We start from the raw sequence: 27216 nt of genomic DNA, 5'->3' as shown, positions 1-27216 counted from the left end.
GCATTTAATTGTTTATTTAACACAAAAGTCCTTTGCACTGAATATTAAAATTTACATTGCTATATCTAGTAATTTTCAAATAACCCATTAAATTTAAAGAGAAAAAAACAGTTTTTTAAAAGAACCGATAACCGATCGAAAGCCTCGATTTACGACAAGATCGAAATATTTTAAAAACTCCGATTTAAAATATATCAAATTTTACCAAAATACAGTGTTTCTAAGCTCTATTATTCAAACATTTTTTTCTTCAAACTAAAAGTAATTATGATATACTTTGTTTATCGGAATTTGGCAATTGGTAGAGTGTGGGTCGAGAAGTCAAGATTTTTTCTGCACATGCAAGCACGTATAATACGCAAAACAAAGAGTAAAAAAAACGATTCTCCTCGAATAACTTTTAATCTAACGATCGGATTTTTAGACGTCAATTTTTTTTTGTTAATAGGGTTGACCTCAAATATGCTAATTAGTTAGTGCATGCGATAACTTAAAGTTCAAAATAAGACCCACAAACTTACTTTCCCTGAATAAACATATGGTTGGAGTTTTGGATTACTGTTGATTTGGGCGGTTTGGATTTCTAATTCCCAAACTACAGAGAGCTGCCGCCTGTAGTAGTCCCAATGTAGTCTCAATACTTAGGTCAAGAAAGCGGTTGAAAGTTTGGATCTCTTAATTTTTAATGCGAAATGAAAAATATTTGCTCACAAATATTAAAATCATTGATTTAAAGATAATTCCATGCAAGAAAAAAAATAGTTTTTCATAATAATTTTTCATTTTTTGCTATTTCATTTAATAATTGTCGAATACAATTTTTTATTGCACGGTATACAAGTTTTTACGTCATTTTAAAGAATGCAATTTTATATAGCAAAGTGCTAAATCTGCACGAAATCGGTGAAATAGTTTTTGAATATTAAACTAAACTAAACACGGTGACGCGACAGTCCCATACAGGGCAAAGGCTTACTGTGCCCATCTTAGTTTTCCTGACCTTGGGCTCTGGGGGTGCAGGAGCAGATATTCCAGTTAGGTGATCAGCCGAACGCAGAGTTCCTAGTGTTTATTTCCCAAACAGCTTGGTACTCATTTATTGACCCACTGAAGGGATGAAAGGCTGAGTCAACCTTGCCCGGCCCGAGGATCGAACCCAGGACCTGTGGCACGGGAGCACGAAGCGCTACCACTCAGCCAATGGGCGTTTTTGAATATATGTAATCGAATTTTAAATATATGACATTTCTAAAATTCGAAAGAGCAGGTTAAATTAGTAGTTCATCAAATAACTTCAAAGTTCCTGTAAATAATAATTCAAAACAATTTGAATGGGAAAGTCACCACAGGAAAAGAATGTTATTATCCTTTTAGTGCGCATTTTAGGCAACTGTTGTAAGTAGTTTGGATATATCTCAAAGAATGTCAACTTTTAGCTTTTGCCTGAATGTTAAGCGACATTCAAACTAAACAAATTTTTCCTCCATATCCTTTGTAAAAACTATTCTTACAACAGCATATTGTGGAATAGGGAGATCATGAAACAGTTATCATTGTACTCAATGCCACCGTAACTACTGAAACATGCTGTTAACCATCGATCTGAAATTTCATGGGCTTTAGGCCGTGACTGAGGATTGAATCCCAGTTATTCACAATAACATTTAGTGAAACTAACCACTGAGCCCTGATCACTCAGATTTTAAAATACCCTTCTTTTTCAACTGCAGAAAAAAGTCAATGTTGCTAAAAATTGTGCTTTTAATTAAAAACAATAACAACTGCATTTTAGTATCGTTAATTACTTGACAAATCCACCAACACAAGTCGAATAAGGCAAGAAAAATAAACTTAAAAAGGTTAAATTTTGAAGGGATTTTATCACTTTTCACGTGTCTTGTTAGAGTCTTTAAAATCTTTCATTTAACCTTAGTGTTTTTACACGAATTTTGAGATAAAAACATTGAAAGAATCATTAAATAGGGGGGAAAGTTCCATTTTCTTTAACCTCTGATCAAATCACGCAATACACTCTTTAAGAAAAGCCCATTTATCTATTGATCATATTCTTTTTCATCTATCTTTATTTATCTAACTGAAATAAAACACTAAATGCTATAACTAACACTGCAATAATGCAATTTTACAAACACTGTAAAGCATATTTGATACTATTAATTTCAAATGCATTAGAGTTTTATAAAATCATTGTATTCTTCTTCTTTATGCTTAAGGAAGCATAGATGGTATATCTTCAAACACTGAGGAAAATATTATTTAACATATATAGGTAAATGAAATGAGTATGTATCTGCGGAATAACTATGGGGTTCTCATAGGGAAATGGTAGAAAAATTCACGTACCAGTAAAATTTCTTATAAATAACTATTCTTATAAATAAACAGTGGGTACAACATTGTGAATTGTGATTTAAAATGTTTACTGAAAGCTATTCTTCTTATAACAGAAAATAGTTTCCACAAATAGTTTTAAAAATAGCTTTAAAAACTTTTAATATTTTTGATAATTTTTAAAACATTCATTTTTGAAACGTTGACCAACTTAAGACTTTAAATGGTTTTAGTTGAATAAAATTGTGTCATTCGTACATATTTATAAATTTGCATGAATAACAAGTCCGCTAAATATTTTAAAGCAAAAAAATTTTTAATTATAAGAGGTTTGAATATTTTCAATGACACACTGCAATTTATGGAGGTCACAATTGTGTTGAAGCCCTTCTCCAAATCAAATACAAATTGATACAGAATTGATGACATAATCATTCACTGTTAGACTTATTTCCTTCTGAAACTGTGGTAAAATAAACGGCAGCAGTCTGTCCATCCAATTAAAAGGAAAGTTTACGGTAAAAAGCAAGAATACAAAACTATACGGTTTTTTATCATTTACAACTAACTTAAATTCAAAACTTAAAAAAATTTAACTGGACATTGGAGATAGATTAGCAGCTCATCTATGCGTGAATGAGAGAATCGTATTCCAATAGTCCAGGATCACCAATTGGAGAATGTTCTTCTTGTGTTGAAAGAAATGGGAGAAATACTGTGATGGTCAAAGCTGAAACTCAAACCCCATTCTATCGGTCATGAGATAGACAGTTTAACCCTCTCGACTATAACATGTACCAATCTACACGACACTTCATTAGGTGGGTCAAGTGGTCTCATTAGGTGGGTCTAGTTGGTGTGATAAAATTCTGGTTGTTTAAGCATTACAGGTGAAAATTGTTAATAAACGGTATTTCTCGCATTTAACTGTTTCAATACCATGCTACTTATGATTATTTGATTGTTATGTTTGAATATGGTAAAATAATAATTAAATAAATTGCTATTTAACCATTTTTCTGAGAAATTTCTAACAGTGCTCCCTTTCCTTATGCAAGTCCTAAATTATCTTTATAAAACGTGTTTTTTACTCATAAATTGATATGAGTTTTGTATTAATATAAGTAAATAAATAAAACAAATTTTTATCTTCGAGGTTTTAATTATGATTCTATCGAAAATAAATGAGCGTGTATAAGTTATGAAAACTTATATTAAAACTAATGATGAAGATTTTAAATAGTTAGCTTATACTTTATGTAATAGTTCTTTCTTCATTCTCTGAAACATTCAAGGATTCTTAAAGCCTCGTTGTTTCTCGTTTGAGGATCAGTAAATTATTATCACATTTAGTTTTTGTTCTAAATTTTAAATTTATATATTATCAATTTATATATTAAATATTTCAAATTCCTATATTATATGAATTTGTACATTGATTTAATAATATTGTCTTCTTGACAATTTTTTTAATATGATAAATTTTGTTTAATAATTTTATTTGTTTATACATAATACATATTTAAAGAAAAGTTTAAAGATTGTGTGTACATTTCCGTGAAAAGATAACAAATCTTGTGTAGAAAAATAGGGCATATATCCACGAATTCAAAACGTAACGCAACATTATTTTTACATAGCATGTTTTTTTTTTCTTACGAGTACCATTTTAGCTATACTTTCATCATTATTTTAGGAATTTAAGGCTACCACATTAAAGTGCTTTAAATCTTTGAATTTTTTATAGGCGTCATATATTTAATATATATTTTTTTAATAATTTTAATACGATATATATATAAATTTTCATATATTTTTGTTTAAACAAAACTTTTCCCTAATTGAAACTGACTGTTCAAATACTTCACTGCTCAAACTAAATATACTGATATTATAATTTTACAAGTTTTTCTGTTACATTAAGCTTTCCTATTTCAGAACCTTTCAATGAATAATGAAATTTGTGTAACAATACTCTAAAGTAGCAAAGTATAAACCCATGTTAGCTATTCAAATTGCAATGATTACGTAATGTAGCCCTTTTTTTCCCTTATAAGTAACGTTTTCGCAATACTTTCACCATTCATTTTCAAATTTCCAAGGCTAACGGAGACTCAGATCAAGAAGACAAATATTTATATCAGATAGCTCATCATTTCAAGCTTTTGTGTTCCCAACTTGCTCTATGAATTGGAGACTGATGAACTGTAGCTATTGAAAGATACCCTGCGGAAATCTGTTCGCCTGTCCAGGAAATGAAGTTTGTATCCAATGCCGGTAGTGGCATCTATCGAATATAAAAGTAAACAACCGATGATCTATCATTGTCATTACTTTATGATAGCTGGCCTCCATTTTTCATACAGATATAAATCCAAGATCTAAAAAAAAAAAAAAATAGTACAATAATAATTTTTACGAGACTGTGTTATTTAAGTATTTCCTTAAAGTTTAAAATATTTTGAGTTCCACACTCGAAATAATGTTAACTTAAAAAATCACAGTTTAATTTTTAAAAAAATTGTATTCTATGTGATATTTGTTTTTCCTTTACTTCACAGTTTATTTTTCAATTTATGATCTATCATTATCATCACTTCATGATAGCTGGCCTTCATTTTTCATATAGATATAAATTCAAGATCTAAGAAAATAGTAGAATAATAATTTTTACGTGATTGTGTTACTTAAATATTTTCTTAAAGTTTAGAATATTTTGAGTTCCACCCTCAAAAAAGTGTTAACTTAAAAAATCACGTTTTAATTTTTAAAAATTCTATTCTATGTGATCTTTGTATTTCCATTACTTCATAGTTTATTTTTTAAATTTATTGTTGCAATTAAAATTATTTGTATTAATTTTTGCGACAAAATATATGAAAACAAAGCTTAAAAATGCTATTTTAAATATAAAATAAAAACCCTGACTAAATAAAAATTATTATTTATAAAAAAAATTTCACTTTTTTAGTTTACCTTGTTATAAATTTCGGAGAATACTATATTGTTATATCGTCCAAGTTTGCAACCACATTACAGTGCAAATTATTTTTTTAATTCGATATCACGATATTTTCGGAAACAATTTATAGTTTATAAGGATTGCAACAAATTTAAATGAACATATTGCAATGATGAACTGATTTTTATGATATTGCTTGGTTTTAAATATTTTCTTAATATTCCATTTTCAAAATCAAACGTATACATGCCTGAAAAAAGAGAAAAAGAGAATTATATTTAAAAAAAAAATAATATATATATATGCTTGACTGTTCTATTAATATAACTTTGAAACATTTCATAAATTAAATATATTTACAGCCATTATTTTATGAATTATTAACCAATATTTAGTTTTAAGAATGCATAAAAATAATAATTTGTGATTGTAAATTTAGTTCTTTTTCCAATAATTTCTTTTTACTATTATTTACAAAAAATATTTTTTTATTAAAGTTATGAGTATGATTTTATATTTACCTATACTATTAACGTAAGTATTACTTAAGCTTTTAATTAAAGTTTTATGTTAATAAGTAAGCTTCTTTTCCTTTAAGAGCAATGATATTTTCTTTCGTTAAATTTTAATATTGTGGTCTTATTGTGTTACTACACACGTTATTTTGTGGCGTTTTGTTTACATTTTGTTTATGGCTGGTACAACTAATGGATGAAAATAGCATGTGTTACCATTATAAGCACCGTAAACAATAGACTGCATGTATTTTTATTTTCAACCAAAAATAAACCTACTAAATTTCATATATGCCCCTGAGATTTAACTAATATAAATTATTTAGATATTATAATTAAATAAATAAGGCCCTGATTTGATCCTCTTGGCAACTGTGGTTTTTCCTGTTCTGCTCTTAATTTGTTTTCTCTCTCGGCTACTGTGTCTCTTTTAGTTTTGTTTTTTAACTTTGCTTTTCCATTTTCCGTTGGCACCTTTTTTTTTTATATTTCAAATCACTTGTGATTCTTGAAAATTGGCATCTGTTTTTGAAATACGTCGATTGTTATCTATTCATATATTTTTAAAGAGAATGAAATTTATGATATATATATATATATATATCATAAATTTCATTCTCTTTAAAAATATATGAATAGNTATATATATATATATATATACATATATATATATATATACTAAACTTGCGGCGATTTCTACATTTCAAAGTCATGGATCAAAATTTTTTCTGCATCTTTGCACTGGTACTCCAAACAGCATTTAAGATCAAAAATTTTATTATTTTCTATTATATTACTCTAAGTACATAAAATTTATTAAAATTTGTAGAGCTTATTATTTTTTTAATTTGTTGAATTGTGGAACCAATACAATAGTACAAAAATACACTTATGATGTACAATACAAATACAAAAATACACTCGTTTGTGTCTGCAGAATCTCGTACATAGCGAACTCAGTAAATTTAATTCATTTGATTTAGCATTTCAAAATAAAACAAGTGGTATTTCAACTCCCTACAAGCCTAATTTTGTCTTACTCTGAACAAAAATAGTCGGGCAACAGTCCACGTTTCTCTTACAACTTAATTCTAATTTCTTACAACACGGGATTAATTATATTTTTAAGTAGACATACTTAACGATGAAGACACTTAGCATATCAACTTTCTTCTAATATTCGTCACGAATTATAAAACTTATTTTGCAAACCGTAACTTTGTTTTGGACAATATTTAATCTTAAAAAGCAGTTTGTTGTTTCAAGTAGTGAATTTTTTATGAAGTTGATCCTTAGGGAAAAGAAAAGAAGAATTTTAAACATGTATTTTTTCTAAAAATGTCCTGTAAAAATAGGTAAACTCATAAATATGAGTGTTCAGTGCATAGAAAAAATGAATACACATTTTTTGGATATTTATTTAAAATGTAATATATTTTCGATAAATTCAACAATATTGAGCAAGGTTTCTTATTATTCCATGCAAATTACAAGCATCTGGGGTAGTTTAGAAAAGAAAAGTGAAAATTATTTATAGGTTAATTAAGGAACAAAACTCCTTAACAAGATAAAAATAAAATTTGAATTTTGTTTTGAAATTATCTCAGTTATGAAATTATCAGCTTATTTGTCAATAATTTTGTTTCATTAGCAAAACAATTTTCAAATAATTCATTCCGCTAGCAGATCTTAATAATAATTACTCATATTTTGATAACATTTTATTTTCTTATTTAAATTCTTATATGTACTTAATGTATACATTTTTATGGTTTTATTTTTGATAAGACCATTCAAAACCTATCTCAATGCTTACGAAAATAATTATCTAAATATAATAATCTAAAATATTTACTTTAGTTGAATCCAAATTTAAATTATATCGATGATATTTTGAAGCTACAGTCTATTTTAATTTTTATATCATCAAAATGATTAATTTTTTTTAATTCAATACGTGTGTTGTTTTAACATTAAATTGCTGTGTTAATAAATCGTTAAATGAGTGGGGAAAATTGTGTCTTTTATGTTAAATATATGAATAGCAGACCTTTTGCAAAAGAAAGAAGAAAAAAAAAGCATATTTTTAGGCTTTTGAATATCAATTTCTTGCATTCGGAAAATGCTTTAAATTCACGTTTTCAACAGACTAAGTAAAGCTTTCGTCGCTTATTTATTTAGTGAATTATATATTCAAGTTCTTTGTTTATAAATCTGGTCCCGTATTTATTTAGCTGCGATTTATTGATTTTACAGCCTCAACAATTGAAAGCTATTATTTTTTATGTATAACAGCATAAGAAGATTAGCTTTTCAAAGATGAACTAATTTTAATTTTCAAAGTTTAAATATAAAACTGTTCTAATGGTAAATGCTATTTAAATACAAACATTTTGCCATAGAAATTACTTTTGCAGATTCAATTACAGCAAGATAGAGTACTCTGTAAAAAATTTGAAGTAATATCATTAAAAATTTTGGTGTTAAAACAGCCTTAAGATTTTAAGAACATGCCCTTTCTTTGAGTTATCACCAATTCAAGCATTCCTTTACACTTTAAATGGTCTAAATATGCTTCCTTTTTTGTGTTCAACTTCAATTCTGAAATATGATCACACGCTCAAACTTAATGCTCACACCCGAATTTTACACCGTTTGCGAGTTATTTTCATTTGTAGAAACACTAATTTCGGTCTGAGTTCGGAAAATGTCCTTTTCTTCTGAAATGATATGACTTTATGACCGGTTTCCAGACATCCTACAGCCTCTGTATTTTATTACAGACAGTTCTGATGTCTCTCCAGAAGACCAGACATTATGCCTAGACTCTAGACAACTAACATTACTCTAGTTTCTAGAGCACTATCGATGACTATAGTTTCAAGGTTTAACTTTTTCGAGTAGGGAAGTGGGATAAGCATTCAAGACAGATTTTTACTCTTATCACCAAAAGTAATTTAAAAAATCCTCTACTTAGAAATGCTCGTTTTCTTGTTTCCATAACTACAGATGTCTTTGGATTCAGTGACCGGAGGATTTCTTTAGTTAGATAAGTAGTGGGTTAGATTTTGAAGTCTTATGACAGGATGCTCATTTTTAATGGGGGTAATGTTTATGGTTGTATGGATATCCCAGGACTGATGTTGAACACAAAATATATTTACATTATTTAAAATGCAAATAAATGCTTGAATTGCTATTGCTTGTTCACACAATCTATGTAAGATATAGTGATCGCTTCATAGTTACATTACACGAGGTTCAAATACCAGCGATCGCTGTACAGCTCAGTTGTACAACCCAGTACGTATTATTTTTTTTATCTGCATAGGGTTTTCATGACTTTCTTTCATTGTTCTTTAAAATTTACTTTTTCCTTACACCAAAAGAAATTAAAACAAACATTCATGGTGTTTCTCAATACAAAAAATAATTGTTTATGTTTTGACCACAGCAATTTTGGTGTGAAGTACTTGCCACTATTCTCGATGTTGAGTTACACTTAATTTTTTAAACATAGTAGGAATCTTGCAAATTCCCTTATTTATATATTAAACATTTACAAATTCTTTTATCTTTTATTTATTTATATGTTTAATTTATTTGGAAATAGTAGATATATGCATAACTTAATTTTTATGTAATAACTTATGATTGTTTGCAATCAAATAAAATGCTTTTGAACACGCAAACGGGCTGATAGCAACAATATCTCTCAAGTAAAAGAAATGATTCTAACTTGGTGCAAAATTATTAAAATGATTGTGATTATACTAAATACTTTCAGATTTGTATCAGATGAACTTTCATTAATACTAAAGCACTCAATACTCATAAAATATAGCAATTGCAGTGATTTAGCTGAAATATTCAACTTAGTTCAAAATTGAGATATTATTTAATTTAAATGCTAATTTAATTTTGTTTATTTTACAGGTGAGAACGTTATTTGTTAGCGGCCTTCCGATGGATGCCAAACCAAGAGAGCTGTATCTTTTATTCCGAGCGTATAAGGTATTTTAATATAATTTTTCATGTATTTTTTGAATTGTTAATTAACTATATTTAATTTATTTTGAACTATATTTAATTAAAATTATTGTATGACCATACATTTATCCAGATATTACTCACAATTCAGTTTCATCAAACAATAATAATTTACATTAAAATTATGAATTAATAATATTTTTTAGAAAAATTTATTTAAAATATCTATTTACTATCTATCATTATTATCTAACATTTATTTTAATATATGTTTAACACTATTAAATACGCATTAAATAGTTTCTTCAAAAATTTAATTTAATTGAAATTATTGCATGGCCATACAATTATTCACATATTACTCACAATTCAGTTTTATCAAAAAATAATAATTTAAGTTAAAATAATGAGTCAATATTATCTTTTAAAAAATTTGTTTTAAATATCTATTTACTATCTATCATTACTATCTTTTTATTATCTATCTATAATTTATTTTAATATCCACTTTAAAAACTATTAAATACGCATTAATAGTTTTTGAGACATTGCTTTAACTTCTATTTGTCTTTCTTGAGTTCTTGGAACGAAACTGACCCAGCTATATGGTGCCCACGATAAAGTGATTATTAGAAAAATTAGAAACATAAGGCATAAAACGGATTTTTTTTTTTTTGAAAAATGACAAAATATTTCTTTACTATTGATTAAATTCGTTTCCTCGAAGAAGTGATGGTAGATATTTCGTTACTTGATAAAATGTTCCTTTGGACTATATACCAGGAAGCAGTTTAGTGAAAAACGAAGAAAGTTTCGCGAAATTTGAGTATCTATTTTATATTTACAGTGTATAATTTTAAAATAAATAACTTTTAGAAGATAAAAATAATTAGTATTTTTTGGCATTTTAATACATGTGCATAATTTTTCAGGGTTATGAAGGATCATTATTAAAGGTGACAAGTAAAAATGGAAAGACTTCCTCTGTAAGTTTTTTTTTATAATAATATATAAAAAAATTACATTGAAACTTTAAATTACATTGACTCTTGGAGTCATACGTTTAAAATATGAGCTACCTGTCAGGTGTCAGTTATAAAATAAAAATTTATTTTAAACACAATCCTAGCCATATATGGCAGTACTTTTACTTTCGTTACTTGTACCGCCGGTACAAGTAAAAAGCACGTACTTTTACTTGTACTTCACTACTTTTTAAATTTAGTACTTTTACTTGTACTTTCGTTACCTTTTTACGGAAAAAGTACAAGTATTTGTAACGGAAATGTCGAATGAAATCGTTACTTTTTTCTAAAACTCGGTAAGCATTCTAGAAGAAAAAAATGCTTTCGAAATGCAATTATTTTGCAAAATGAATAAAAATATTAATTAGCAAGTTATTTTCATTCATTTTCGAGTTTTATGCATTTGTTTAATAAATTTTAAATAAAAAATGTTGGATTTAGTTATTACGTTTTTCAATTTTCCTTTTGAACTCACTAATAATACATTTTTGTCTTAATACATTTTTTACTAAATACATTTTTACCTAGTACATTTTTTACTAAAATTATGTTTATGCCCGACCTTGTCAAACAACGCCCAGTCAAATCTCTAAGAACTTCAGAACTATTTGTGCTATTGAAAACTATTATAATTACTATTTTAACTCTTGAAAACTCGAAGGTATTAATTTAGCCGCTGATACTAAAATTCGTTTACAAATTTTAATTATTCCGTTAGGCAGAAATGTTCGGAAAATGATTTTCTCGCATGACTTCAGCATTAGCCATTGTTACAAATAAAACTGTAGACTGTTCTGTTTCAACTTATACTGCACATTCAATTATTTTTTACTAGCTCAAAGATCACAAAGCTATCTGAAACCCCGTGTTTGCTTTGTTTATGTTTGTGCTTTTAAAACACGTTTCTATAGAGTAAAACAATTTTAAATCAATGGTAATTTAAATAAATAAAAATAATAAACTAAAATTTAAAATCAATTGATAAAATTTCTTTTTCGTGCAAAGTCGTAAAAAGTTTGATATTAAAATTATATTTGATTTTAGAATTATATTATACGATTATATTATAAAATTATATTATAATATTCTTCCGAATTTAAGAATAAATTAATGTCCATAACTTTCAAAATTAAAAATAATTAAATAAATAACAACAATTTTGCAAAAACATTAAAGAACAAAAGAATATTATTCAATAGAATTTTAGGTTATTTTGAATTTTCGATTTCCTAGAAATGTACTTTTAAATCGTAACTTTTTTTGTTTAGTACTTGTACTTTTACTTGTACTTTTTACTCGTTACTTTTTAAAATACGAGCTTTTTACTTTTTACTCGCTACTTTTTCTAAAAATACTTGTACTTTTACTCGTTACTTTTTAAAAGTAACGTTGCCATATATAATCCTAGAACATTTTTTTTCTACTTCATGCTAATAGTACTACTGTTTGTATTATAGAACAATTTTTTCAAGAATATTTACACGGGGGAAATAATTATGGCAAAACTACCATACTGTATGGTAATGACATTTTTGGTAAAAACATGATTACTGGAAAACTAAAACATACAGTATTTAATTCATTTGGTAATTAATTTTCGTATATATGGTAACGGTTTAAAGGAAATTCAAGTGAATAAATGGTTTTTATGCCCTTCTCTAAGCCATCATGATTAAACTATAAAAGTTTTCCGCATTTAAAGAGATTATCACCTATTTATAAGAACCCTATTTTATTGTTGCTCTACTTCGCCAAAATCATAACTAAAGTACTTTGGTAAAAATTACCAAGCTTTTTAGATTTCTTGTAGATACATTTCACAATATTCTGGTAGTTCTGACCATACAATTTACTCAATTTAGAATTTATTTTTGCAAACAATTTTTAAAAAAATGTAACTTAGGTAACTTTGTAAATGACAGATATTAAGTGCTGTCAACATATAATAGGCAATTTTTTTGCAATATTTATAAAGTTTATATTCATATAAATCTTCTTTTAATCAAGTATACCGTAATTCAGTGGTAGTGAACACACTATTTATTTTTAGAGATCTTCCAATTCAAGAGCATTTACTTGGAGAGAAATTAATCGTTATGCAACTTGGGTTCCTTATGTTTAAATATATGTGAATTTTCTAAAATATGTATGTTATTTTAGTTTTTTGAATGGTAAATCCCATAATTCTGGCAAATTTAAACATGTGGTGTCGAAACGGACACGAAAATTAATATTTTGAAGTATTTGCGAATACCAATGCATTAAATTTGTAAAAAGATGTGTGCATAAGAATTCTAATATTTTTAATTTCTAAACATACCTTAAAAAATGAAATTTCTTGCTAGAATTACGTAAATTTACATCCAATATCATAAATTTTTCAACTCATAAGAAACTGTATATTTCACACCCATTTAGTATTTTTGAAACTTCAATTGATCTAAAAGAAGCTTTTATATTACAAAAAAATATAATTATTGATTTATAGCAATTTCTGTTTAGGAATTTTTTTAATGCAAAATTTCATAAAGAATAACTAGTTTATGCTTGTTTTAATATATTAAATATGATTAATATCTTACTTCCAAGTAAACTGAAAAATATATAATATTTACGCAATTTTTTAAGCTTTGTTGTTTTGTAGCAATTGAAAATGATTGTCTGCATTTTTCTGTATGTATCATCTTACTTCTACCTTTACATGTTTTTAAAAGCAATGTTAAATATACCGTAAAGATTGATTAATTTGCTCTAATATGATAAAATAAAGAAAAATAAGCGAAAAACAATTTGTTGAGATGATTAGAATTTTTAACTGGGAAATTAATGAATAACACTCAAAATTGATCATTTCTGAATCTTAGAGTGTATCGAAAATTCGAAGGTACGTTTACCTGGATAAATTATAGAAGAAATGAATATTATAAGAACAATAATTAACTACCTAACCTTTTTAACTACAAAATATGAATTATCGTTATAAAATTTTCCGCTTCATTACTTAAAGTGAGGAAGGAATTTTTCTAGAGAAAAACGCATTACGCATTTAGTGTCCGGTATTAAAAACAACTTCCGGAAGGGGAAAAAAGATATTTATAAAAACGAAAAATACCAAACGCATTAATTTTCTTCCACGACGGAGTCTAGCTTTAAGTTGTTACAGGTTTTTGCTGTCATCAGTTTCATCAATTTTACCTTACAGTTCTTCCAAATTTTTTAATATCGCTGTAAAATTATGTGCTCATGTATAATTAAGAGATACTTTAACTTTTTTTTTAATTTATTACTTAAAAGTTGCTTTTATGAAACTCTGAGTCATCTTAACCATAATGGCGGATATTCTCAAGCTTTAGAAAAGAATTTGAAACATAAACTTGCTATTCAATAAGATTTTGTCTAACAGAGTTACTCTATCTTCAATTTAATGAGTGTAAAAAAATAGTAGATTTAACATTAAAAAACGTTTAATGCACAAATTGGATACACATAATTCTTCAAAAATGCCAATTAAAAAAATTCTAAGCCTGCACTGAGAAAAAGTATGGTCAAAACTACTAGAATATGGTAAATTTTGCTGAGTTTCTATCTCTATGAGAAACCGAAGAACTAGGTAAATATTACCAAAGTGGTGATTTTGGTGAAATAATATAATATAGTTTTATAATATGCGATAAAATTTGGTAAATATGGTAGCATTTGATAATTTTATCGTGATGCCTAAAAAAAAAACATTTATTCTGTAAAATTTACTTCTTTGTTTTGAAATTTTTCCAAAATGTGAGGTAATAATAATTATAATTTTAAAAATCAGAATTTCCAGTTAACTGTTGCCATATAAGCCAAAATATTACTAAAAAAATTATTTAAATGGCGTTTATTTTTGTTTTATCAACCAGAATTATGAATATTTTGTTACCAGAAATGTCATTGTTATACACTATCGTAATTTTACCAAAATTTTTTCCTCCTGGTAGTTGTAAAAAATTAATTTACATAAATACCTCATAAACATTACAAAATCAATTTTAATTGCAGCCTGTAGGATTTGTTACCTTTACAACTCGAGCGGGAGCAGAAGCAGCTAAATTAGATTTGCAGGTAAGACCAATTAGATTTTCTATGATAGTATGTTTTTTGTACATTCTCGCATTCATATTCATTTAATAAATACTAAAGAATACATTAAAATAAACAAGTAAAATTAATACAAGAGTTTTGAATATTATTATTATTTGAATTATAACAGAAAAAAATTTTATAAAGAAAATTAATTGACTTCCTTTTTCAATTTCCTTTTAATATCAAATGATTTGTGTTTCTTACACCCCTTATTATTTTATTTATAATCATGCTACGCTAATTCAAGAACAAAAGCTACGAAGTAAGTGAGAACTTGTAAGGTTAATCATTGCATTTTTTTTGCTGTATGAAAAGTATTAAAAATTTTTTTATGTAATACATTAAATAATTTTCTTTCATCATAATATATTTATGATCTGATGTAACTGCATCAATGGGAGCTAAAAATAAAAATTTAAAAATGATTTGAATTCACATTCACAGGCAACACATATTCATCAAGTGACGCTAAGAGAGCATGGGGGGATACATAATCCTCTAACTGTTACAGTTAAATGAAAAATTGCTCTAAAAGTACCAATTTAAGGGTAGAAATGCGACCGCGGTTACGAAATCCAAAGCTAAAATAACTGAAATCTGAAATAAATTTTCCTTGCGAACGATAAATAGCAAAACTGAATTAAACCAGTTAAAATGAAAAAAAAACGATTCGGTGCAAGTGTAATGCAGCCACACATATGTTAAATGCAAATTCATCCATTCTTTCAACCAATTTTATTTCGGTATCTTAATTATTTTAGCTAATTATTTAAGAAGTAAGATATGATAATTAGATATAATAATTTTTTATAAGAAATTGTTGTAAGAAATTTGCCACAGTAATGCTTGCTAAAATTAAGAAACCAACCCAAAGCAAAATTCTCCGTTTTGCTATTCTAATTGTTATAAAAATATCTTTTGGTATTTGGTAAAATTGTTATAAAAATATCATTGTTATAAAAATTTCTGTTTGTTATAGCACAATTTTTTAATCAAAATTAATTAAGTCTTTTTCTTAATTATAAATACATATGTATATTTTCTAAGCTCACATATTAAATCTATCAATGCCAATAATTTTTTTATCTATTTATAATGATGTACGCCCATTTTTTAATCTACAACTTTTAGTCTCTTGTAGTTATTTTTCTATTATTTACACAAATTTGCAAACGTGTAATCAACACAATTCTTCCTGAATATTTTTATTTCCAGAATATGAGGAAATGAATCGTTATTTTTTACTTGAATTGTTATAATCATCGTTTTAACTTCTTACCTATTCGTCAGAAATATGCAGCGAAATTAATAGACATCAAGGAAGCTTTTCTTTATGTCATATTGGAAAAAGAGAGTAGCAAAAATAAATTAAATAAGCTTAAATATTGCTGAATCATCTTTCCTTAAATAAAAAGCTAGAACTATTTTAAGATTTATTTGACTGAGAATTTAGCTAAATTGAAGTACATTGAACTTCTCATTTTTTTTCGTGATTTTCATATTTGTACTTCTATTGAAGCATTTTGTACTTTCCTGATATATCTAACTCCCTCACTACCATAGTGAAAAAATACACGAAGAAAAATATGCAAAGGAAAATTCACCCCAGTACCGTAGCGCCACATTACGTAAACATTCTTAAAATCATATAAAATATGTTAGGAAATCAGTCGTTACGTCACAGAGAAGGATAGAGAAACTATCTAGGCCATGTTTTAACATTATTTTTTTTGTATATGGTGAGGAACATTTTTTACCTTTATGGCTTTGAAACCGTTTACTACTGGCATGGTTAAAAAAACGCGAATTAAAAAGTATACGATTTTATAACCATTTACGACTAGCATAGTTTCTAAACCATAAAAATGAGTTTTAAATAGAATTGGAACTCTGTGGGTGCTGCGTCAATATTGGGTGAACGATAGTTTCGTATTCTTATAGTTCAGGACCACCCATTGAGGGTGCAGGAAGCTGGAAAATCTTCATGTACTCACGACTGATTAAATATTGTAATATCAACGCTGTGATTTAAACTCCTGTTCAGCCGGTCATGAGATTCAGTTATTATCCCTCTCAGCTGCAGTATGTACCCAGCAGAATAGAACAAAATGGCTTTATAAGGTTTTTTTAACCGTATTAGGAAAAACCAAGCAATTAACTTCTTTTTCACACAGTTTGAATATAATTTTTTTATGGTAATTTGACTGTTTTGAATGAATACTGTTAAATAGCAATAAAATAAATTGCCATTTAACCATTTTTGCCGATAAATTTCCAATAATGTATAAAAATTATATTTTATAGCAATATTTATAATCAAAAGTTACTTAGCGTTATTACTGTTAAAGCTGCAGAATGGGAATATTCAAATGTTTTTGTTAAATTTTTATTTTTGAAAAAGCACTTTTGTTGCAAATATATATAGGTCAAACTTTTAAAAAGTATATTTAAATAGATAATTTCCCTTTAAGTAAATAGTTATATTTGTTACTTTAAACTTCGAGGAGATGCTACAGCGAAATTAATCATTTAAATATTAATTGACAATATTTTAAGAATCTCATGGTTGCTTTTCTTTAATTTTTCGTATTGGTAAAAGACATAAGAAAAAAAGTTTAGTTTAATTATTACTCAAACATCTTTCATTAAATAACAAGAGAAAAATATTTTACGAATAATTTGAATACGAGTTTAGCTAAAGGAAGATGTTTAGCTTAATGAATTAACATTTTGTACTTTCTTCGTATGTTTAACCTCGTCATTACCATAATGGAGAAAATGTACAGAGAAAAATACTCAAAAGAAAACATAACTCCACACTGATCTAAAACGTCTGCTATTTCCCATATTTTCATCTACAAAGTAATTAACTTAAGAACTTCATTATTCTGAAGCAAACATTTACGTCAATACAACGGAGATTAATTAAGAATAAATTGAACAATTTAGAAAACCATAACACAAAAGCAACGGAGAAAGTATCAAGAATAAGAAAAAAGCTTAATATAAAATTCAAAAATTAAACAAGTCGAGCCTTGTTAAAGTAATGCTGTTAGTTTAATTTATTCTAGAGACTATGTTTCCGCAACGAAAAGGAAGCATTCTTCTGCGCAAACTGAAACGTTAATTTGACAGCTTATGGATAGAAGAGAGGAGTTTGATTGACAATGTCTGAGATATTGTTGATTGCAAAATCTCATTCAAAAAGATTTTTGCTTTAAAATTTATGATGCTATTTATTATTTATAAAGATCAAAATCTTATTCCAGTGATAACAGAGAATGAAAAGCAACAAAATTTTACAAAAATAATGGAGTAAATTCAAACTGTTTTATCTTAGTAGAGATATTCTACAGCGAATTGACAACTTGTAATTTAAAAGGAATTTTTTTAGTATTAAAAATCTTAATTTGACATTTTATCACATTAAAAAGAACTTAAAAGCTGCATTTGTAAATTTTACTGGCTGCTAAGACTATTAAAAAGTATTAATATTTTAAGAGTTTCAGTTCCGGCAGCTTTAATCACGTTTTGAGTTTTAAAAAAATCTTAAATATGTTTTAGTATAAATTTTTAATTAATAGAATAATTCGTTTCAAAGAAAAATAGCACTAATGGATTAATTAAAATGTAAGGAGAACTTTATTAAAATTTAAAAAAATTTAGAAATTACAGATTTTTTTTAATTTATACTTAAATTGAATCAACTACCAATTTTAAGAAACTGCTCACTTTTGTGAAAATTATTTAATGCTAGCTGATTTTTAAAGCCAATAAAATAGATTTCAAGTTATAATCATATAACTACCACAGTTTTAAGTTAGTTAATCATAAGCAAGACAAATTTATTTCATTATCTGCTTATTACGAAGAAAAAAATATTCCCTCTTCTTGAATAACTTTTTATTTTATGCATGTTTTTTTTTTGATAAATTTTGTGACAAAATTATCATACTTTTTTTAGTTTTAATTATTTTTCCGATTAGTATTATTTATGAAAACCTTTGAAGAATTGTCCATAATCAAACATTTTTCGTCATAGCTGACATGCGATTGAAACTTGACTTACATTGAAGTTATTGCTACTTACAATTTCTATTTGTCCACATCTTGAACAATAATGCTTCTTAGAATTCTTATTTTAAAACAATGAATAATCTTGAAATATTTCTCATGCTTGGATTTTGAAATAAAATAAAACATAATCCAGCTCATAATTTCCTTTTTTTTATAAATATTTTCATTTCAAACCGAATTTTTCACTTCAATGGAAACCCGTATATTAATCTAATGTCAATTTCAATTTATTCTTACTCTCAGGATTTCATTTTTTAAATAAATAGTTTAAGAAAATATGTACTTTCGATTAAAATATATTTTATTTCCTATTTGTAATTAAAAGATTCATAACTTATAAACACTCTTGAAAAATGATGTATTAAAGCTAAGATGCGTTATTTCATTGCGTAAAATATTTCAAATAATGATCATTCATTATATTTTAAATAATAGTTTTTACTTATCATATAACCATTAATAAAAGTTTTAGTTGATGATTCTAATGCTAATTCTCTTTCTTAGCAGGGAGTAAGATTTGATCCAGATCTTCCTCAAACCATACGTTTGGAATTTGCAAAGAGCAATACAAAAGTGAGTAAACCGAAACAACCATCACCACCAGCGGCTCCTTCTCACCCAGGCTTACTGCACCCGATAACTGGTCGTAAGTATAACTATAATTCGAAATACTAGTTTTAATAAATTAAATTTTATTTAAAATACTCAATAATTCTAAAATTACTCTATAAGTCTAATATCCTTATCATTTTAACGAACGTTACAGTGTTCGCACTAATTGTTGCATGAGATGAGCCAAAAAGTTATTTTTTACAAACGGATCTGGTCCGATTTCATAATTTAGGGCAAAAGAGCTACTATTGGACATTTCTCTACCAATAAACCAGAACAAAAGCTTTATGAACAAACTTAGTCTGGTTCTGTTTTAGTCAGCATGGAGAAACAAATTCTAGCAAAATTATCATACTATACGGTTATGACATTTCGGACAAATAAAGCTATAATTCTAATTAATAAAATCAAAATATACGGTATTTAAAATCAAAATATACGGTACACTAACCAAATTTCATCTCATGTTATATAACTCTATTACATTGTTAATTTTACCAAAATCAATGCCAATTTTACCACATTCTGACAGTTTTGACCTTATTTTTTTTCTCAGTGTGCAATGATGAATATCCATATCTTAAAAGCGCTAGTTTCTTATTTGAAGGAGGACACACATTTAGTTCCTTTTCGGAAAGATCGTGCTACGCTGAATTAGTTGAGAAGATGCCAAGTTAAAACATGTTATCGTACAAATTAATCGTTCTTAAATTTAATTACACGATCCAATGATTTAGCATGAACGGAAATATAGTTCAATTTAACACCTTATTAAAGTTGCAGCAAATTTGCTCAGAATAATGTTTTTAAAGTGCTAACATTATAGTACCGATTTTTCTGAAAGTGTACTTATCTGAAACGTAATTTACACGTTTTGTACTGCAGGAGCATGTTGCAAATAAGGTAGCACTTTCATTTTTAAAATTATTGTATTTTTCTGAAGTTTTAACAATTATCCATCCAGCAGAAACACCACAATCACATTTCAGATAAAAAAGAAACTTTACGTTTCAGTAACAGAAAATGATATTTAGTTTCAAAAATAATGCTGCCATGTATTTTTCTTTAAATTTTTAGTTTTATTGAATATAAAATAATTTTAGGTCACCTGCAATAAAATATTTCTGAGGCCTGTCTTTTTTAAACTTTTTTTTTACTTAACGTATAAAGTCACATATATGAAACGGGATTTTGATGTTTTGTCATTTATGAGAATGCATTGCAAAATGAAGCAGCCTCACTTTAAAAATACGAACTTCTTCTTCAATTTAATATAGAAAATACCAATTATTAAAATGTACTTCAAATTAATTAACTTTTTCACTTTTAAAATCATAAATATTTGTTTAAATGTAAATGCGGATACATAAAATACCACTTTTAAGAATGTATTGAATATGAAAAATCTTTTACATTTTTTTTGAACTTTTTCTTTCATTTTAATACACAGAATGCTTAGAAAATATACCAAGTACTTAGAGTATTTTCCCCATTATTTATCTGGATCACATAAGATCTAATTTAGTAGCCAAGCATGAAAGGCTATGCAAAATATACTGCAGGAAAGTAAATTGACACTGTGAAAATTTTTGTGAAAAAAATAAGTATATTTAAAAAATTAAAGATCTGTTTAAAAAAACTGCTTAGTTTTTATACAAAGCAAATTTAGTTTAAATGTTTTCGAAAAAAAATTTAGAGACGTAATTGCATTAAACTAATTCCAGATTCATCACGTTTGCTTTTAGTTTATTGAAAAAAAAATTTGAAAAAATAATACCTTTTAACTTGCGTTTTTTTATTTAGCTTGAAATATTTTTCTCTTTTACCTGAACAGTAGTAAGCCACTAATACAGTTCAAAATTCCTGTCTTTATTTTAAACTTTCAATGCATTAAATGGTACATCGAATAATAAAAATCTCAACCAGAAAAGGCGAAAATCATTTTTCTTATTATTTTTTCAATATTTTTATATTCAATATTTTATACGCATTAAATATTCATCTATAGATTGTTGAAGCAGCAAAAATAAAATGGATTGAGATTTTTTAACTATATTCTACATAAGATGGCCAAAAATCTCCATTGTTAAACTATTACTATTTTTGTGAGTATAATATAATATTTGAGTGATGCGAAGATAGAAAAAGAAATTTCCTCTCGTCTCACAGAATGTAAGGAGCAAAAGACAAAGAAATGAAAACATCATGTAAGCAATCTGTGAACGCAAATCCATTTATTAGAGAAAGAAAGTGGGGGATTAATATTTGATAACAGCCTAAAAATGAAAAAGGAAATATGGCCAAGCACCTTACCGGAGCAGTTATGACTGCACCCACTCCTACCCCCACAGAGAGAGGACCAGTTTATAGTATAAAAGAGATGCAGTGATAAATATTTGAAACCCCTTCCTTGTATATTGCGACTCTAAACTCCAGGTACACGTAGCAGGACTACGGAGCTGGTAATTGCATCACATCGAATATATCCTCTCCCTTTACCTACGTTTTCCCCCTATGAATTGTTAACCAGACCAGAACGCTCCTTCCAAGTTGCTTTTGCCTCATGAGGGTCCTCTATGGTCGGGGAGGGGGTTCTAAATAGGTGCAGTGGTAAAAAAATGGAGGCGAGCTAAAATAATCACGCACCAAGCATTGTGGGAGAAACCATACAACTATTTGAGGTCAAATGTATTTTAAGGTTACAAAAACATATTTTTCCTTACCAGATTTCCCGTCAACAAAGTAAAGAAGATTTTTTGCTAAGGGCACCTTAGAGAATAATTCCTAAGAGGTAAATTTTGAAAAATAGAGCTACCACGTTTTACAGTGGAGATTATTTTTTTTTGTTAGCTTATTCTCTTTTTTATCAACCTTATTTTATTTACTCCCTCTGTTCTATAAAATTTTTATGAGAGTGGAGAAATAAAAGCATTATACAGGTCAGTTGATAAACAGGGAAGGGGTCAGTTGGTGAATGTGAGAAAATAGAAAGAACATTTCTTAAATTATGTCATTGCTATATTTATTTTTTAAAACTTCCTTTTGTGTTTTTCAACTGGTAAGTTTTATTTATTTATTCATTTATATGCTTATTTTTCCATTTGTCTTTCCATATTATAAAGTGGTACACTTTTCTTTTAACACTAACTAAATTTAAGACAGTGTTACTATGTAACTCATCACAATCTAGGAATTTACCATTGCTTATTTTTATAAACCTTATATTAATTTCAAACAAATTAGAGCGGATTAAAAGAAATATAATTTGAAGTTTTATTAAAATGGAGATAAATGATAAAACTAATGTTTGTATTTTGGAAGATGATACAATGTTATAGTTGAAACCTGACTTGAAAAAGCTGACAACGAATGTGTAGTTATCAAGGGTTAACTTGAAATATCTTATGACAGCTGCTTTGGTTATTGGACTTGAGGCAAAATACAATTTAGATGTATTGGATTATACGGAAAGTAGTTTCATTTTTTTCCCAACATAGGATATAATTGAATTTTTTCATAGTCAACTTTACACTTGAGCAGCATAAACATTATATATGCTTTGACAGCTGATATAGCACTGACTACTTAAGAAAAAATTCGATTGATTCTACAAAGTAGTTTTGGGATAATACCCTTACAAATACAAGAAGTGAAAAGCAGAATTTTTGGCATATTTTTTTTTATAATCAAAAAGTTTGAAATGCAAGAAAAAATTATCCGGTGCGTATGAAAACGATATATTGACAATACTCTTGTGTCATAACTGATTTGCCCAATTTTGATCCAGCAGTTTTGATTTTAACGATGCATCACATTGTGGAAGACCAATTAAAGCTGATGAAGGCATTAACTGATGCAAACTGGTGAATAACAGCTCGTGAGATCACTGAGACATTTAATTTACTGAAAATAACCGTTCATGATAACTTAAAATACTTAAGTTCTATCTCAAATCTCGACATATGGAATCTTCATCTTCTCTTACAGAAGATTTCCATCTATCCGCAATTTGCTTTTCAAACTTCACGAAAATTATCTATTTTTAAAGAACATCATCACTGGGGACTAGAAATAGATTGTCTACAACAATGTGAAACAAAAGAGATATTTTAGGCAAAAAAGATAAAACCTGCTCAAAGCAAAGAAGTCAAAAATCCCTGGAATTAATATTTTGCCTGGAGAGAACAAAAATTTTATGAATGTGAAATCATGCTACTGCCAGAAAGATGGCAAAAGGTATTGTTCCAGAATGGACATTATACATAAATCAGTAAAATATCTATTCATTGTAAGAGAATCATCCTTTATTTTTTCAAAAAATAATACTTTCCAAACAACCAGATACTAAGCTTATATAGTCATAAATCATTATTGTAATTTGAAAATTATCTATCAATTTTTAAACGAAATTAACTATTTTGATGGATGGCTTCATGCATGCACTGAATGGTTGAAGACTCAAAATACACCTTTCTATCTGATTCTGTTCATTAAACACTTTTTTAGTTTCTTATTGAGACTGTTTTTCTATGCTTAACTTATTAAAGATTATTTTAGTTTCTTTTGCTCCTTGATAAGGCCTTTTCTGATGCTTGGGTTAAAAAAAAATATTTTTAAAATGCTCTTTTTCAATACTGTTCAGTCAAGAAGAAGAAAAATTAGCAACGAATGGAGCATTTTGAATTCGTACATCTCTTATAATAGTACATATTACTCGAATTACATTTTATGTACCATCTATCAGAATTAACTCAACCTAAAAGCAGACAAACATTTTAATTTTTTCAGTAAGTCACTCTTAATATTTTTAAAAAAACTGATTCCCTAAAGGATTTTTACTTAAATGAAAGTAATAAATATTAAGAATAAATTATAATTTTTTCATATTTTATGATCTTTAACAATGCAGTAATGAAGTAAAGTTTCAAATACTAATAAACTCAAATACTAATACTTTTCACTTATAAAAAATCTGCTAATTTTCTTCAAATTGAAATTTTACATAGCTGTAGGCCTAGAGAGCAAAGGTCAGAGACGGAAAAAAATGTAACCTAAAAGTTATTTATCATTGTTATAAAAAGAGGATGCTACTTATTAAAAGTCATTGTTTTACATGACGAAAGAGCTTTTGTAAACTTGCTTAAAAAATTATGAAAAGTCATCTTCAGAGATTCAGTTTTCAGCATTTCAAAAAAAATATCTGTATAAACTTTTGCTTAACAAAAGTGGATTTTTGAGAAATTAATTATTATTAAATAAAGGTTATTATCATCAACCTTTAATAAATATATGTTGATAAAGCTCTCCAGCTTATGTTTAATAGCTTAGTTTCTTCATCAACATCTCTAAATATTTAAAAATATTATTAAACATTTATCCGCTTACTTCTTGAAATGACGATTAAAATAAAAATTATTGAAATTTCAAACGAGAAGAAAATTAGTTCAAGTTTCAAAGAAAAGATAAAAAACACAAAATTTATCCTCAAAAGTTTTTTTTTTTCGTTTTTTTTGCAATATTTATGCATATAATTTGCAATCATAAACAGAAAAAATAATCAAAGAAAATCTCCACTAACAGAAAGAGAATTAGTAGGATGGAGGTACTTCCACTCCACTACATTTAATCTTTTCAAAATCATTTAATGCCATTAAGCAGAGTAGAATCCTTCGAAGACAGTAAGTAATGATCAGAGATTCAATAATCACTTTTAAGTTGATTTATTGCCATAATCAACCACAAAGTTTCAGCTTTCTAGCTCTGACTCGTCAGAGGTTCTATGATTTAGCAGTCAAGTTTGACTGACTTCTATAATCCCGGAGGAAAGCAATCGGACGTGTCCATTAAAACCAGCGGTCACTAAGCACAGGTATTCTACCTAGTTCGTTGATCTAATGGGTATAAGACAGAAAAGCTCATCTTCGCTACTATCCTTGGTGAACTTAAACACGGTGGATGCTCTTTCCCCTGCCAAAGTGAAAGATCGAGCGTGTCCCAGATCGCGCTTCGTCCCATCGATCAGAAAGAGCCTCAGGCCAGAGATCTGTGTCTTTAAACATTGTAGCAGGAAATATGGAGGTCGGGCGGACGTCGACAGAACGTAGGATTTATAACAGAGAAGTTTCAGAGCATTCATCAGCCATAAATGCGTTTACATCCTATGACGATGTCTTTCTTTATTCTTAGAGAATGCGTTTAGATAATGTAATTTAATGCAAAAAGGAAACTCTTAGTTCACAAACTTTATATAAAAATTCTAAATATAAGAATACATATTTCCATACGACACAAAAAATTCTATTGATTTTAATTTTTTTTATAATAGCATGTAGAAAGCAAAAGTAATATTTTTATGTAGGTTGTACTTTTTCCAACCTATATGTTTTGTAATTCACTGCATTTTAAGCCTCTGTGAAAATATGCTCAACGTTAAACCCAAACACCCTACAAATTTACTGCGATCTTAATAAGGCAATTAATTAAATCATATTTCAGCAATTTAAGGATTTAAGGTCAATTTACTGTAAAAAGTACCACTGCTCTGAATATCGGTACTTTTTACCGTCGAATTCATTTTTACCAGAACGTGTCAAGGAAAAAATCTGATATACTGCAATTTTTGCAGTAATAATCACCGTAAATCACCGAATCACTCTAATTAAAAAAATATTGCTGTAAAAGTTATGGTATAATATTTTACCATAAAAATAGATTTTATAGTAAGAGGGATTTTACGTATGATGTTCTCAAAGTGTCGGTACTTCATACCGTAATTTGTCCCGGAATTTCTAACAGTGTGTTTCAGTTGAACCATAGCATCTTGTAATTAAGTTTAGGCAGTATTAAAATTCACGATATTGCATGACACGATATTCACAATTCATTTTGTCGTCTAATTAAGGTAGCAAAAAATGTGGGCAGAATTATTGAAACATTGAAGGAGGAGAGATCGAACAAGCGTCAACAGATCATAGGATTTATAACAAAGAAGCTTCAGAGCATTCATCAGCCATAAATACGTTTATCAGCAATAAATCCGTTCATCAGCCATAAATGCGTCCATTACGATGTTTTCTTAATTCTTAGAGAATATAATACGAGCAAAAGAGAAACCTTTTGATCAAAAAATTTAAACAAAAACTTTAAACATAAGAATATGTATTTTTATAAGACACAAAAGTTTTTAGTTTATTTTTAAGATAGCATTGAAGAAAGCCAAAATAATATTTTTATGTAGTTTTCAGTTTTTCAAAACTATACTTTTCGTAATTTACTGCATTTTAAATATCTGATAAAGAATCTGCTCAAAACTGAACCAAATTATCGTACAAACTAGCTACAATCGTTATAAGGCGTTAAAGTGAACCATGTTGCAATTCAAGTTAAACCGTAACACCATGTAATCAAATTTAGAAAGTATTAAAATTCATGATATTCACGGCTCATTTTGTCGCCTTATTAAGATTGCAGAAAATATGAGCAGTATTATTTAAACATCGTAGCAGGAGAGATGGAGCAAATGTCAACAGGACGAAGGATTTATAACAGAGAAGTTTCAGAGCAT

At 27.4% G+C, this 27216-nt stretch overlaps 1 protein-coding gene across 1 annotated transcript in view; it reads left to right on the top strand.

The window, feature by feature from the left end:
- The first annotated feature begins 9780 nt into the window (after positions 1–9780).
- LOC107457473 (protein couch potato-like) overlaps positions 9781–27216 on the top strand; it is a 36926-nt gene continuing 19490 nt past the window's right edge. Inside the window, exons 1-4 of the mRNA XM_071187649.1 lie at positions 9781–9843; positions 10752–10805; positions 14880–14942; positions 19545–19686. Coding sequence (XP_071043750.1) covers positions 9796–9843; positions 10752–10805; positions 14880–14942; positions 19545–19686 — 307 coding nt within the window. The 5' untranslated portion in view covers positions 9781–9795. The remainder of the gene's footprint in view (positions 9844–10751; positions 10806–14879; positions 14943–19544; positions 19687–27216) is intronic.

The sequence above is a fragment of the Parasteatoda tepidariorum genome, chromosome X1 (genome assembly GCF_043381705.1).
Source record: "Parasteatoda tepidariorum isolate YZ-2023 chromosome X1, CAS_Ptep_4.0, whole genome shotgun sequence".
NCBI lineage: Eukaryota > Metazoa > Arthropoda > Arachnida > Araneae > Theridiidae > Parasteatoda > Parasteatoda tepidariorum.
This window is presented reverse-complemented; position numbering and strand designations above follow the sequence as displayed.